General features: G+C 40.5%; 1 protein-coding gene across 1 annotated transcript; it reads left to right on the top strand.

The window, feature by feature from the left end:
• Positions 1–377: 377 nt before the first annotated feature.
• On the top strand, positions 378–13,905 carry noxa1 (NADPH oxidase activator 1). Its single transcript, XM_079222595.1, has 16 exons — positions 378–450; positions 1,236–1,410; positions 1,932–2,014; positions 2,793–2,901; positions 5,072–5,206; positions 6,381–6,488; positions 6,637–6,696; positions 6,777–6,814; positions 6,923–7,061; positions 8,086–8,154; positions 8,394–8,481; positions 9,827–9,933; positions 11,848–12,008; positions 12,483–12,591; positions 12,992–13,115; positions 13,255–13,905. The coding sequence occupies exons 2-16, from the start codon at positions 1,237–1,239 to the stop codon at positions 13,359–13,361; spliced, it is 1,611 nt and encodes a 536-aa protein (XP_079078721.1). The 5' UTR covers positions 378–450; position 1,236; the 3' UTR covers positions 13,362–13,905.
• Positions 13,906–15,424: the final 1,519 nt, after the last annotated feature.

Genomic DNA, 15,424 nt, shown 5'->3' with positions numbered 1-15,424 from the left:
ACAGTTTACCTGCCATAATTCGGTAATTTGTTTATTTGGATATATTGGATCATTTGCATTTCTTTAAAAAGACAGGTAAGATGTAAACAAGCCAAAATGGCCATTCTAGCTTAGATGTCAATAGTCATGTAGATAATTAGCATACATTTCCAAACAAAGCATCTGCTGTAAGAAATGCATTCCAGGATTAACAAGTGTAATCCAAACCTGTATGACTCATGAATGTTGTAATTATCATGAGTTGGCAGGTGCATTCCTGAGCCTGGGTGCCTATGTTGAATCTGGGGCGGATGGATGGAGGACTTCCTTGTAGCAGACGGGTGGAGACTCCCAAGGAGGCATGTTTACTTCACTCTCACTTCCCCGTTCGCAGAGTGTGGAAGGCAGCAGGACAGCTGGTACATTGACTGAACACCGAACACTGACTGAACTCTCATTCAGGAGCAAAAGGTAAGCCGTCTGAGAACTCACATTTTCTCTGATAAACTATGCAGCTTGTGTTAACTCAACTAAACTATATGTGCAGATAGGCACAGGGTAAGGTACAAGGAAGTGTTCCAGTTAAATGTGCACGATGTTACTGATTAACATCAGCTAAGTTTCTCTAGGATTCTCTTTTCTTTTTCATTTTGTTGTATTCTTGTATACATTTGTATGAATTTATTATTACAATCAGACAGTTAACAGGACAGGTTTGGTGTGTTTGTGATCCAGCCTACATATACTTCATTCTGAGACTAGCTACAATGTTAAATGTGTTACTTAAATATATAGAGTAAATAATAAATAAATAATAAAAACGTCTGAAATTTAAGAAAACAAAGAAAACTAAACTAGACCAGGAAAGACATTTAGAAAAGAATACAAACATACAGTCATAAGGATAATGTATTGTCACAGAGCAGAACTTAGATGATTGCTCTTTGGCAATACATCCTATAAAATGTTCAAATAAATGGTGAAAACAATTTGAATGCTCCATACTCCTTCAGCAAAGGTATTATTTATCATTATCAATGATTTATGTTTACTATCACTCTAATACATGAGCCAGTGGTTCTTCTCCGTTTCTTCCCTACATTTATCTAGGATCTACTCTGAAGCGCTCTTCAATTCTACGGCCTTTTGTCATCACAGACATAAACTCGTTTAATCTTTCTCCATTAAGAACAGCTCTGACGGACCTCCTCTGTTGTATATTCATGTCTGTATCGTCTCCACTGTCTCCACTCCAGAATGCTTTACACTGAGTTACTGCAGTTGTGGCATGAGGCGGTGCAGGCGGTGGACACCAAGGACTGGCATGGAGCTCTGTCCAAACTCGAGCAGATCAGTGAACCAACATCTCGCACGCTGTTCAACACTGCCTCCGCTCACCTGGTTCTGGGACAGCTGGACCTTGCCCTGAAGGTCTGTGTGTTGTGTGCACTGGGGGATAATGGAGAAGCTGGATGGGGGCCCTAAAACGCCTGTTAAGACTTTGAAGTGATTCAAACTCTTATAATAAACAGAACAATAGTTTCTGGTGCAATGTCTGATCAAGGTGTATGTGTTATAACTGATGGATGTTAACTGATGTTAACTGATTTTAAATGTTTCATAAAGAATTATTGCTATAGCTCTTTGGTTTATCAGGAAGACCACTTTGATTTAACCTCCTCTGGTAAGCAGAGCATCTGGAGTAAATCTGTTCATAGAAACAGCTGCAGACTTGCAGGATCATTATAAGAGCAGAGACTTTTTACAAGGTCATCCAAACAGTCTATAGACGCCATCTTGCAGATACACGTCTGCCATTATGTTAGAGAGAGTGGAATGTCAGCATCTGCCTCTCACTATATCTGCTATTGTGACAAAATGAAGCATGTTGTAGCACTTTCACCCATTTATGCCCAACCTCAACTTGTCTTTCCCCCTTGTCTGATGTCCAGGCTTTAGACCTCACCATTGCCAAGGATGAACGTCTTGCTGTTGGCTTCTTTCAGAGAGCAGCAGTGATGATGCAGGTTGACAGGTAGGCGGCAGCACCCTTTCCTAAAGACTGATTTACAGTCTACAATTTACAAAGAGAGACAATGTAACTTTTAAAACTATTGTTAACACAACTAACTCAAGAGAATTTGGGGAAATAAAGAGAATATGGGTGTGCTGTTATCCTGCCCTTCTCGAACACGTGCATAGTTTAGATCTGAAGGACAAGTTACATGGTTTTGTTGCTTTGTTGCTGTGATGTAATTCCTGTTGAAACAGGTAAACTTATGTTCAAACATATGGGCTATCATTTGCAAAACGATATGCAGTTTAATTTGATAGGAGACAGATAGGAGGGATTGTTTTTGGATGACTTTGTAGTTAGACGTATTATATATATTAGATAGAAGAAATGTTTTGACACACTGCATTGTAACTGTGAAGCTACTGCAGCTGGTTCTTAGCGTGGCATAATCACAGGTAACAGGGGCAACAGCCGGCTTGGCCCTGACGTGCCTACCAGCTCCTCCAAAGCTCACTAATTATAATGTCATTTGTAGAAATGACCTGTTGGGGTTTTATGGGTGATTATGTGTCGGAGTATTTATTTGCTTGGCACAGAAACTTCCTGAAGACTTTTAATCACTGTGAGGTTGCCAGGCAACCGGGGAAGACCACATTACTGTGTGTGACAAAGAAACAGTCTGATCCACAACGATCCCTTCAAAAACCGCAGTGTTGGGTTACTGTGTATCTTTTATAGGTGTTGCATTAAAAAAAATGTGATCCATTACGGTGCGTCTCTCTGTCTATCTCTTCAGGCTGGAGGAGGCTCTGACCGACTGTATCTGGGCACAGAAGCATATGAGAGGAAACACGGTCATTGACTACAGACAGCTGGGACTGCGATTCAAACTCTACAGCTGGCAGGTCTGACATTCAGCCGCACACACATACAATCCCATGATGTCTGTCAGTACTGAGGAATGAAACCAGAACAAACTGTGCTTTTTCATCACCTCCATTGTTTAGTAAAAACGACACAGACACCTGGAAGCTTACAAAGCTGCATTGATTTGAGGCCGACGAAGAGGATACATGGCATTGCATATTTCTCACAGAACAGATAAGACAATGCACCTGTGTCTGTGTCATCCAACTGGTGTGATGAGAATGATGCAGTGTATTTGCCTCGTTTCACTCGGTTTACGAAGTATATTGCCTCCACACTAATTAATATCAATGGGGGTGTCTTTCTTTTAGTTAACCAATCACTGGAGACCAACTCATCCATCTGAATCCTACTTAATTTCAAGTGGACAGGGTCTGTTGCCATAACAACATACTTTGTGCTGGTGTTTTAAGAGTGGAGCGGACATGGCCTGTCAGGCGATATTGTACATCGAGGGGGAAAAAATTTGGTGGCACGGTTTTCACATAAATCAGAGACATCTGGCATAGGGGCCTGACTATGTCTACTGAAGCTGTCATATTTTGCAAAAATTATGCATTGCACCCTTAGTTCAGTTTAATATTTTGCACTCAGTTGATATTTGAATAATGATATCAAGCAAAGGTATGTGGGCATCTCTAAGAGTGCTCCTTTTATGTTGGTTGATGTGCAGCAGCCAACATGATAAATCACATATAAAGTGCAATATTAAATCACATATAAAGTGCAACTTCTACAGGAAGGAAGGACCTAAAGCATCTCCTGACGTAAACATTCTGTGAGGTCACAGTCCTGAAGGTTACAGAATATATTATTCATAACTATGTTTTAATCAGTGTATAATAACCTGAAATTAAGAATTGTAGCGTTTTCATTAGCTTAGAAATAGCCATTTATATCTACATGAACATGTAAACAAAAGAGAAACCTATTTCAATCAAACACAACTCAAACAGCAAGATCGTCTAGTAGTGAATTACAAACAAGCTAAAACAAAAGCTGTCTGTCTGTAGTCTGTCTGTTTATCTTGGTTTGATCTGCATTGCCAGCTAGCTAGCTTACACTTTGTACTGTCTGTACATTTGCTATTTGGGAAGAATAAACACAGCACTCCAAAGCCTTTCTGCTTCCCATCCAATCAAAAAGACTTTCTCATCAAAAGAAAATGCATCACATGTAAACAACGTATGGAACATTTCAATTATTATGGTTCAAAATATACAAATACTCCTAAATTACACAACAGTAATGCATCTGAACCTCAAACCCATTTGTATTTTGGTAAATATTAGATATTGGTGTCGGTCATTCTCATTTGACTGATCAGCTAAGAGGCAGACGCTCAATAAAGAAAGAGCACAGCTCTGTAGCTGAGAGATCTTTTCATACAATAAATATACAGGCTCTTAGGTGTTGGAATCAGTGACTGGTCCGTGCACAAAGTATAATTAATTTACCATTGTTCACGTTGTATAATTAACAATGTCCGTTTTGGGGTATTGCCTACCTAAATAAATAAACAAATAGTCTAAATAATGAACATAATGTATGGTAAATGGACTCTACTTGTATAGCGCTTTTCTAGTCTTCCGACCACTCAATGCGCTTTCCCACTACTAGTCATCATTCACCCATTCATACACTGATGGGAGGAGCTACCATGCAAAGCGTCACCTGCCCTTCAAGACTATCTAACATTCAGACAACATTCATACACCGTAGGCACAGCTACAGGAGCTACTGATGCTGTCTAAACGTAGCTCTGGCTAGCAAAATACAAACTTCTACACAGTCCTTGCAACTTACACATAAGTTGCATTTGCACAAGTAGACCAGTGAAATTAGGCAAAACCTCAGGACTGACAATATTCACCATGAACAATGACAAATTATTGATATTTTGTGTACAAGCCCCCATGCTCCATTGACAATGGTATTCTTCAAGATGTAAAAACTGGAGAAATTAGCACTGGTCTCTGGCTATTTAAATTACCAATGCACAGACATATCACCTTGATAAATACTTGAATAACAATGCTGATTTTCACCCTACTTGGTAAGTAAATTAATGATGTTCACACAACATTAAAAATAACAGGAATGTGAAAGGTATGGTACTGAAATGTCTAACAGTGATGTGTCCCCTAGGTGTTATATAATGCAGCAGCTGTGTACTGCCGGATGGGCCAGTGGGAGCAGGCCAGAGAGGTCCTGCTGTCGGCTTCCCAGGAGAGAGGAGGAGGTCGAGGGGGAAACATCGAGGTGGCTATGGAAAGTGTCCTGGTGAGTGCCACAACCTTCAGAAGAGACTGAAAAGGACATGGGTCCGACTTTGGTGACAAATTTCCAAAGTCAACTGCCCCTGCACTGTTTATGTATGTATGGAGATGAGGATGATTCTCCAAAGTGAGGAACGTTGTGTCTGTCCTCACTTCTTTTAAAACGCAATGAAATGGAAACTTTAACTTCATCATTGTCTTTGCTCCATTTGGTCATGCTGGTGTTTTCGTATCAGGTCGGCCCATTAATGTTGAGTGCAAGTGGTGTATGCAGCAGCAGGTGGGCATTAGTTATTGAGCTAGTGAGTAGAAGTAAATTGTAAATGACCTGTACTTATATAGCGCCTTTCTAGTCTTCCCACCACTCAAAGCCCTTTAACGCTACACGTCATCATTCACCCATTCATACATTGGGGTCACCTGCCATTAAGACTATTCATTTTCACACCGATGGCACAGTTTACGGGAGCGATTTGTCTTGCCCAAGAACACAAAAAGATTAACTAGAAGAGCCAGGGATCGAACCACCGATTGAAGAATGACCCGGATAAAGGATATAAGGAAGAATAACTGCTGTCTGTTAGGCCAGTGCTGCTGAACTTTAATTTGATCTGAACTTGTTAAGTGCAGGGTTGCCTGTATGACTCCTCCTGTCCACCAGCTTTCACACATTTTAAAGAATCCCACCCGTCTGCCCTTCTATCAGCTCGATCATCTTTTCTCCTAGAAGCTTGTCTCTGTGTTTTTCTAATTGTTTTTTATTCAGGGAATCTGGCATCTTCACTGAGAGGTTTCACTCTCTGAGAAGATGCTAGTTCCTCTCCAGTCCGACGTGCTCCACTGGAGCAGTGAGGGTTGGTAGTAATGAGGAACGCTTTCCTCTAACAGATTTACTGGGGATGAACCCGGCATCGCTCTAGCCATTAGACCACTGACTTTAGAATGATATCTCACTGTAGTCTCATTTCCATTTCAAAACCCTGACTCATCATAATTTACATCACAGAGGGGCAATTTCATCGTGATTAGTTTAGGTCACAATTTTGAAGATCGTCACGGCAATAGTTAAGGCTATGGCTATTCTAATAAAACGGATTGTTTAAGTCGGAGCTGACTAAAAGAAAATGAAATGACTGATTCAAACAAAAAAAAGGTCTTTGCTGTGACTTTAATTACAGAAAGAGCAGGTCATGGCTCCTCTCTTGGTGCCTGAAGATGTGGTGTTTCGTCCCAGGAAACAGGACGTGGAGCAGCTGGAGCAAAGAGACTTCCTGGGCAAAGCAAAGGTACAGTGAAGTGTCCCCATGATGAATGCTGTATCGTGGCTGGATGATAAGATGCTTAAAATACTCCAGGTCTCCGATCACTTTTATAGTAGTGAGAGAGAAAATGGTACCAAAATGTTGAAGTGATGTACTACTGCTCTGTTGGCAGGTGATTTCTTCTGTGATTCCCAATGATGACTTTGGAGGCTTTGAACCTCTGAGGCTGCAGGTAAGAAAAACCGCACAGTCAGTATGATTGTTGTTCTTGTTGTCAGTCACTCTCTTTGCTAACTCACTTTGTTTTCACAGAAACCTGGTTTCTATGAACCCAAGGTTGATGGAGCTCAGTGAGTACGATCACCAGTCACAGAAATATTATGAATCTGCGCTGTTCAACAACACATTTCAGTAATAATGCTTGGAGATGTATGATTGTATCTTCTCACCACCGTAAGGGATTCTCGATACATGCGCATACGGACCCCTTACATGGCTCGGGGCCCAGGACAACTGACTGTGCCTGGAGGGGCCATGGTGTTTTTATTTGGCGAGGAGGGCAGAGATGGGTTGGCAACTGTCATACATGATGGACAGGTGAGGAGAGAGAGAATCTATGACTCTATAATAAGCCCAAGAGAGGGGGGATCTTCTAGACCAATATGATAAAGTTGTGTTGGGGTTTGTATGTCCTGAGAAAAATCCTTTTAGCTCTGGTTTGGTCTTCACCCACTCCTGAGGGAAACATCTCCAGCTGCTAAATGTGAGTGTTGAAACTTTTCTAAGTTATGAGGAAAACCCAAAACATATTGGACTGATGTATTCCTTATCATATACACCCATGTCGCTCACAATGTGTTTAAAACTGTGTTTTCCTTTCCATTAGGCTTGAAGTCCATTCAGATGTTGCAGTCTGTCACTTCAGTTTCATTCACTGCCTCATATTTTATGTGACATTTTGTGATGACAGTATAACACAAGAATGTAGAATGAGTGAAACAATTAAAGTTGTATACGCTCTTTTACATTCAACAAAGAGATCACATGAATAAACTAGCATTTGTGTGTGCTGTTCCATCAGAGGTGGTGTATCAGATATCAAATAAACGCCCACAGAAATGTTTGACTAACCTGAATTATTTTATTGTAATTGCTTCTTTTGTTAATGCATTGAATGTAATGGTCCTTTTGAATGTACATGGTATATACACTATCATGCCAGAGTGTTCACGAATGCAAATACATTGTTGCATATGCACAGATAATCTATCCATCCATCCATTATCTGTAATTGCTTATCAGGCTTAAGTATCTGCTCAGACTAACATATCTGCTGGACGTGGTGGAGCATTTAGCAACGACAGAGTTGGTAGAGACCAAACCAGAGTGTAAATAGAGTGAATATTGTTTGTAATCAAGTTTGTCATACCAACTTTAAAAGGTGATGATATGTCAATGTTGTGTTCACAATTAGTTTCTGCTGCCTCCAAGAGGCAAAAACTAAAACTCCAAATTAGGACACAATACTAAGCATTTGGTGGCTGGTGACAAAACTGCATTTCCCTGTCATTTAGTGTCTTTTATATTTCAGTTTCTGACTTTTTGTCCCTTTTTTTTTTAGAAAGGACTTCTGCCAATGTCCCTTCTTGATCCTGCCGATGTCAAGATGGCTAAAGGCAAAAGGGAGAATGTAATGTATTGTAATGTAATGATATGTAAATGTAGAAATAGACTTTATGATGAGGAAACAAAAGCTGGGCTTCAGTTTTGAGATTAAATGACAGCACTTCACAAACTGTTGAAAATTGCTTCAACCATTAGACTAGGCAGTAAAATGATGTTATAAAATATTTGTGAACATGTTGAACGCGAGTCCAAAAATGCTGTTTCACTGTTTCTCTGACCCTCCTGACTCGTCTTCTTCCACAGAGAGTTCCCAATGGGATCCCTCTCCCACCTGGTCTCAAGCCACCCACTCGCCCACAGGTCCAGCACAGCGCGGCAGCTCCTCCTCGAGGTAAAACATTGATCACAGTCTTCCTGGTCCTCACCACTCTATTCTGATCTGCTCCAGTAAGCACTTCTTTATTATAACAGATCATTTCAGGGTCTAAGCAATATTTTTGTATTATCCATACAGTGGACACTGTGGTTTCATCTTCATCGTGGTTGCCTTATTTTTTTATGTACAGTTCTATTGTTGTTTATTGACAATATTTTTGCTCCACTAGAAATAGGGTGCAAATAGCCAACATTTGGTTTCTGAGCAAGACTTCTGTACAGATTGTTCGCTTTATTTTATGGATCCCTAATTTCTCTAAGGAGGTTTTCTGAAAAGAGTTATGTCATTTAATTAATTACAACAAAAGAGAGACAGGTTCTGAGACAGTTTAGTTAGAACTAAATACTTGGTCTGTTTTTCATTTACTTTACAAAACTTGAATTCTCCTTTGTGTTGAATTGTATGATTAACCGTAGACAAATATGACCTTTTGCATATTCAGCTGACCTGTTGTGCACTGAATAACAGTCAGTGGTTCCAAAGGTGTTTCACAACCCAAAAAGATCAAGGTGACATTTAGTATGTTTTTATATATTTCAAATAAGACATGCAGGTTAGGTAAAGAGATAGAGGAGAAAAGATTATCCTATATTAGTCCCACAGTGGGGATTGCAGTATTACAGGAGGCATCAGTAAAAGACGTCCGTTTGAGAACATTTGGAGGAAGATCTTAAATATTAAACTATACTCTTTTTTTACAATTATGCTTCTTATAAGTTCATAAACTGAATTGTATATATTCTATATTAAATCAGACACTGATGGCATAGCGCTGTGCGTTACATCTTTCTTTCAACCAAAAATGCTTTGCACTGGTCAGGGTTATTCGGCTAGGGGTACTTCACTGAAAAAAGGTTGAGAACCACTGCACTAAACCATCTTTAAACAAATATTCCTGGCGGCTACATAGTCCTCCTCCACCCTCGCTTCGAACAACCAGATCATGTCTCCTTGCTCTTTCTGAGTGCAGTGCGAGAGCCAATTGCCAATCAGAAGATTGGCAATTCGAACCCCGGCTCCTTGGGCAAGGCACCTAACCCCAAATTACTCCCGTAGGCTGTTCCTGCCTAATGGAACAATGTTATTATCAAAGTGCAGTATGTGCTAATTGCTTTTATTGAATTATATGACACTGGAAAAAATACAAAGTCATTGTGATGACTAGTTGGCCCCAACAATTGTATGTGCTTATACATTGTAATGCATAGTGGAAGAGACTCAGAGAGCATCTAACTACCTAACCTTCCATTAGGCTTGTATTGTGTGTGTTCAAACCGTACCTACTGTGTTTACCCTGCAGTGAGTTTTACCTCAGAAACTCCACCTCCATCCTATAACACTGCCACCCATGCGCTGCTGCCAGCCTCAGAGCCTCCCAGGTACACCGCCAATGCAGCCAACAAGGAGGTAATACCCCCTCTGATTCATCTGTGCCAGCTGAAAGGCAGAGTTTCAAATCATCAAAGTGATTTCCTTCACACATCTAACTGATGAGACAACACACACACACACACACACCTTCTCTTCCCACCTGATCCAAATGTAGAAATAGAAGGGTTGTGCGGACTTGTGAAGAAACAGCTTTGTAAGGTTAAAGTTAGCGGGGGAATGCTGATGTGTGTGTGATTAAGTCACCATGAGGTTCAGGGGAGGCAGACGTATATAAATAAATGTATGGATATAAATAATCTTTTCTGACCTGAAAACATGTATTCATAAATTATGTGAAATAACCTGTTCCACATTTGCCAAAAAATAACACTTTCTCTCTGCCAAGGTTAATCAGGAAAATTCCATATCTGCTAGCCCATAATGAGAGAACCATGGCAACTTGCTGCATATTGAACAAAATCATCCACAGACAGCAGCCCAAGATACAGAAATTGTTTCACCCTGTATCACTAACGTCGGGTGAAAATCACCCAAACACGTGCTTCTTGAAAAAAACAGGGGTTTGGAGCAGGGAGACACGTCTAACTTCGATAACATCAGTGAGCAACATGAAGCTACACAAGGACCCACAACTCAGACAAAAGCAACACAATGAAAATAACGTAACCACAATCGCACGGGTAAAATTCACCCGACGTTAGTGTTCTAGGGTCATTAGTTTATGTGTACAGGACATCAATGCAGAGGCTTGATGAATGTCATAGTGCTGGGACATTGACCACATATACACACCACACACATTATTACGGTACAATTGATTTTGTCTAAATTATCCTGCTCTCTAGAATCTATATATTATTTAATTGTGATGGCCAGTGTAAATATTTTTGATTTCTACATCAAGATCTCTAGATTTGCAATAATACAAATACATAGGAAATAATTATGTTTAGTAGAGACGAGTGCAGTTTCTGATTAAGACACACCTGTCAGAGGTGAATGATTGTAACAGCTTTCTGGAGAACCGCTCATACAAACTTCACACAACACTGAGCTTCCTCTGGTCCTCAGCAACACTGATATGACAAAGTTGACACATACACACACACACACACACACACAAGTCACAGCTCCTTATGGTCACAAATGCCAATCAAATACACTCTGGTTCAGGAAAAACACCAGGGTCAAGGAAGGCAACCTGGGCCTGGGGCTCCAACTAAAAGACCCCACATTGCTACAGTCAGTCAGTGGGGTATGCTCACATGCACTAAAATGTTAGTGCATGTGAGTTTATTATGTGAACTTAAATGTGAAATAGCAACAGTGAGGAGCTTTGATAACAACACACACAGGAAGGGAGACTTCATGTTCTATACAGGTAGACATAACTCCTCCATATCTTTACATGGACAGCACAAAAGTGCAAACAATGGTAGCAGTGCTTACAGAGCTAACAGTGTTTACTTGTGTAAACAGCTCATTGATGCTGGAGCACAGAGTTCCACACTGCTGTTTTTTTTCTTCCATATGACCCCAGGCTGACTGTTTTTTTGTATTGTGTTATGAGATACATTTTTGCCATTCTTTTGATAGTGGATAGTAGAGAGTAGACAGATCATGAGTGGTGAGAAAAGAGAGATTATATGACACTTAAGTGGAAGGTTGGGTCAGACTCAAAAACACTTGAGCTGGGCCTGTCCCTGTACAATATAAAAACGTCCAGCAAAGCACTATAATTCCTATTAATGCTAGTATTACAACTACTAATAATTGGAAATCTAGGGGCTAGGAGTAATGCCAATAATAGGCTGCTAATAGTTCTGCATAATAACAATCCAAAGTTCACACTGATTGGACAATATTCATATTTTGATTAAAAGTTGTATTTAAATCATGTTTCAAAATGTTCCTGCTCCTTGTTCCCAGCATGTGGGTGCGGCTCAGGGAACAGAGGCCAGCTCTGTGGTGGTGAAGGTCCACTACACATACACCGTGGCTTTGTCTATCCCTGTGGACATGCCCTTCCAGGAAGTGAAGGAATGTATCGCACAGAAATTGGGCCAGCCAGCGTCTCAGCTGCGCCTCAGGTAACCACAGGCCTGGCAACCCACTTCTGGTTCCTTGAATTTCAACAAGTGATGCTTTATTTGAAAAAATATGCTTATCTTTGTCCACCCTGTGGGTCCAATATCTGTTACGGCAAAGAAAATCTGACATGAACCCTGACACAGGGGCTGAGGCTGCAGCTCCACGGACATGACAGGAGTCCATGAAAGCAGCATATACAGCAGAATAGGATAGACAAAGCATCATGTTGGGATAAAAACACATTACAAAACCAATATATACGACAGCCAAAGATTGATCAGTTTGTCTAGCTATTGAAGTAAAAAACGGGAGTTGATATCAAATAACATGCATGAGAGCCCTGCTTTGATGTCTTCCACGATTCAAGTAGACTTTCTTTCCTCTGTCTTCCCATGTGTGCCCCTATGAGGTTCTCACTTTCATATCTATTTCCCCTGCTGCCACTCCCCCTCCCCTCCCCTCTCCCTCATCAGACATAAGCAGCATGGCTCCCGGGCGTTGATACCTCTGGGTGAGGAGGCGAAGCCAGGCCGCAGTGTGCAAGAGGTGGCTGAGGCTGGTAGAGCCACCCTGTGGTGCCAGGTGAGGATTTATCCCACACATCAGGGCTTGAAATCGATTCAGCTTCATCAATTTAACGGTTGCAGGGGTTTAATGTAACTCTATTCATTTGCTCTGCCTAAAAGTCCATGAGAAGTATTTTCTTTTCAACTTCCAGCTTCACTTCCACCCTTGACTTTATCCTGTACATATAGTTATTGATACCAGGAATCCTATTAAGGTGTAAACTGTGATTGAGATATAATTGAATCCGTCATTTCTTAGGATACACCTTCTTCAATTATTTAAGCTTTGACAATACTGTATACAGTTCAGCACCCCTCCCAATCATAACATGTTTCACACAAGAGTTCCACGCTGTCATACCCAGAGTCACAGTATTTAATTGAGGATTATTCCCCTCATTGTGCAATCACTTCAGAATGAAGACCCTCTGGACAACCGTACCATTCTCTACCAGATGGTGGCGCTGTATGACTATACAGGTCAGGGCCCAGAGGACCTGGAGTTCAGCGAAGGAGAGACCATCGACATCCTGGGTGAAGGTGAGGCCCATACTGAATTGCTTGTCAGTGGAATCTTAAAAAGTCTTTTGTTTTTGTTGGGCATGTCATTTGAAGTCTTTTCACACTGCTTCATGCTCTGCCCAGCCTCACTGTCTCTTTGTGTTTCTCTCTCTCATAGTTAATGAGGAGTGGCTGGAGGGACACAGCGCAGGACACATCGGCATCTTCCCCAGCTGCTTTGCCTACCAGGAGAACACCAACGTCACCCAGAGCCCCGTGTTATAAAAGCAGAAGCATCACTGTGCAGTCGTCTCTAATAAACCTATTAACTGACTCACAGACTTACAATAACCAAACAAGTGGACTTAGTACCTACTTTTTCATGCTTTGGAAATATTTCTTTCTCATATGTTATCACTCATTATTCTATTTCATTTGGTATCACTCTAATATTTCCTGTATAATTAAATTGATTTTCATGCTGACCTTATTTCACATCAAAGTGATTCCAGCATTATGTTCCTGTAATATTTCTACAGGGTTATAATAATCCTGGTCGGGGACCCTTAAGTGTTTTTATGGGTGTTATGTTGGGGAATAGTATTGTAATGTATTTTTGAAACATTGAAACATTGTCTTAATGAAGATACATCTTATTTTGTACATTGTAATCCCTTAAATATGCTCAAAGTGCTGACAAATAAACTGGTGGAGAAAGGACAAATGCTTGAGATAAAACTTTCTTTGTGCTAACTCAAATTGCACAGGACATGTTGGATCAAGCAACGGTATTCAAAACCGTTACCGTTTGTATAGCTTTGTGTGTAAAATAAACCTCCAAGACAGATAATCTTTTGCCATTGCCGTTCATTAAGCATACAGTTGTGAAAAATACAAGCATCTAATATCATTTACCAAGCCCCAAAACTTTTATAGTAGAGCAATGACGACTTAATTCATAAATTAAGTCATAAGTATATCTGTTGACTTCTTAACAGTGAATGCACTGTTAAGAAGTTAACAGATACTTTTCACATATTGATATGTAGCAATAAAGTCACCTGATCTTTGCTCCCTTTTACAATACTAAAAGCTACAAAATCAAATTGGCACTTCCTTAGTCTGTATTATGAGTCTTATACCTTGCTAATACAACATGCATTCAGGTGCCTTTCAGCGCCTCCTCACTGTGTCTGGGTGGTGGACTAAAGAAAGCACTCCAAGTCTCTGTATGCATAGTTGGACAGAAGGACTTAACTCCCTCAAAACCGTGGGCAGATTACTAGGCATTAATTGCCCATTGGAAATGTCAGGTGCTTTTAGTTGTCGTCACAAAAGGTAGGTGTAAAATAAAACAGCGCGGTCGGGGCCGCAAAGCAACTGAGAGCTCCGTTCAAATGGCCTATGAGGCCTCTAATTACTGCATTACTCGTCCAACGCACAGCTTACACACCCACGTTCCCTTGCCACAGCTGCTGGAAACGAGGATGAATACAGTGGGAGTTATACTGTTATAGTTATGCTGTACATCCGAAGAGAAAGCAGTCAGTCAACAAATAACTATTCTTTGCACAGAGAGGCAACAAACCCAGAGTGCTTTCTTTGGTTTTCTAGGTAAACACATCTTACATCTTCCATGAAATGGCAATTGAAAAGCACATGCAATGGTAAAACCTTAAATTTGCTGATGTTAGAATTGATTTACCATAGACTGTAACTGCAAAGAGTGCTATACAACGACTAATAGTCTACAGCCAGACTGTGGAGCTTTAAACAAACTGTTACGATATCTTAGTCTGAGTCATGCTAACTAGCAATTTAGATTTGAATAAAAAGGACAGCTGAGGCTGACTGGAATGTCAGTAGTTCTGCACAAGAAGAAAGATCTGAGATTCACCAAAGTTAATAGAATTTATCTTCTGTGAAACATGAATGTCTGTATAACATATCTAAGGAATGCATTAAATAGCTGTGTTATTAAAATCACAAATACACAAGACATTTGTCTTAGTATTAGAAATCTGTTCAGCTCTTTGGTTCTCAGGCGTTGCATTGCCACAGCCTCTCTGCGTTCTAGGCCACAAGTAAGGTCTTTGATCCCTCCGTGTCAAATTGGCCAAGTCCAATGGGTTTTCAATCTCAATATGGCAAGGACAAGGACATCCAAATCTGCTGCAGTATCGTCGCCGTGTAGTGGGGCTTCTTTCAATTCAATTCAGTTCAGTTTATTTTATATAGCCCAAATTCACAAATTTGCCTCGGAGGGCTTTACAATCTGTACACATAACATCCTGTCCCGGGACCTCACATCGGATCAGGAAAAACTCCCCCAAATAAAGATAGTAAAA

This window comes from Taurulus bubalis (genome assembly GCF_910589615.1).
Source record: "Taurulus bubalis genome assembly, chromosome: 8".
NCBI lineage: Eukaryota > Metazoa > Chordata > Actinopteri > Perciformes > Cottidae > Taurulus > Taurulus bubalis.
Note: the sequence above shows the minus strand (reverse complement) of the source record. Positions and strands in the feature narration are given on the sequence as shown.

What these genes read in the sequence shown, in the direction of transcription:
- noxa1 (XM_079222595.1), top strand. Translation starts at nt 1,237, where the DNA reads ATGCTTTACACTGAGTTACTGCAGTTGTGGCATGAGGCGGTGCAGGCG. An exon ending in CCCAAGGTTGATGGAGCTCA is followed by an intron (nt 6,815 to 6,922) that starts GTGAGTACGATC and finishes CACCACCGTAAG; the next exon opens with GGATTCTCGATACATGCGCA. An exon ending in CTGTCATACATGATGGACAG is followed by an intron (nt 7,062 to 8,085) that starts GTGAGGAGAGAG and finishes TTTTTTTTTTAG; the next exon opens with AAAGGACTTCTGCCAATGTC.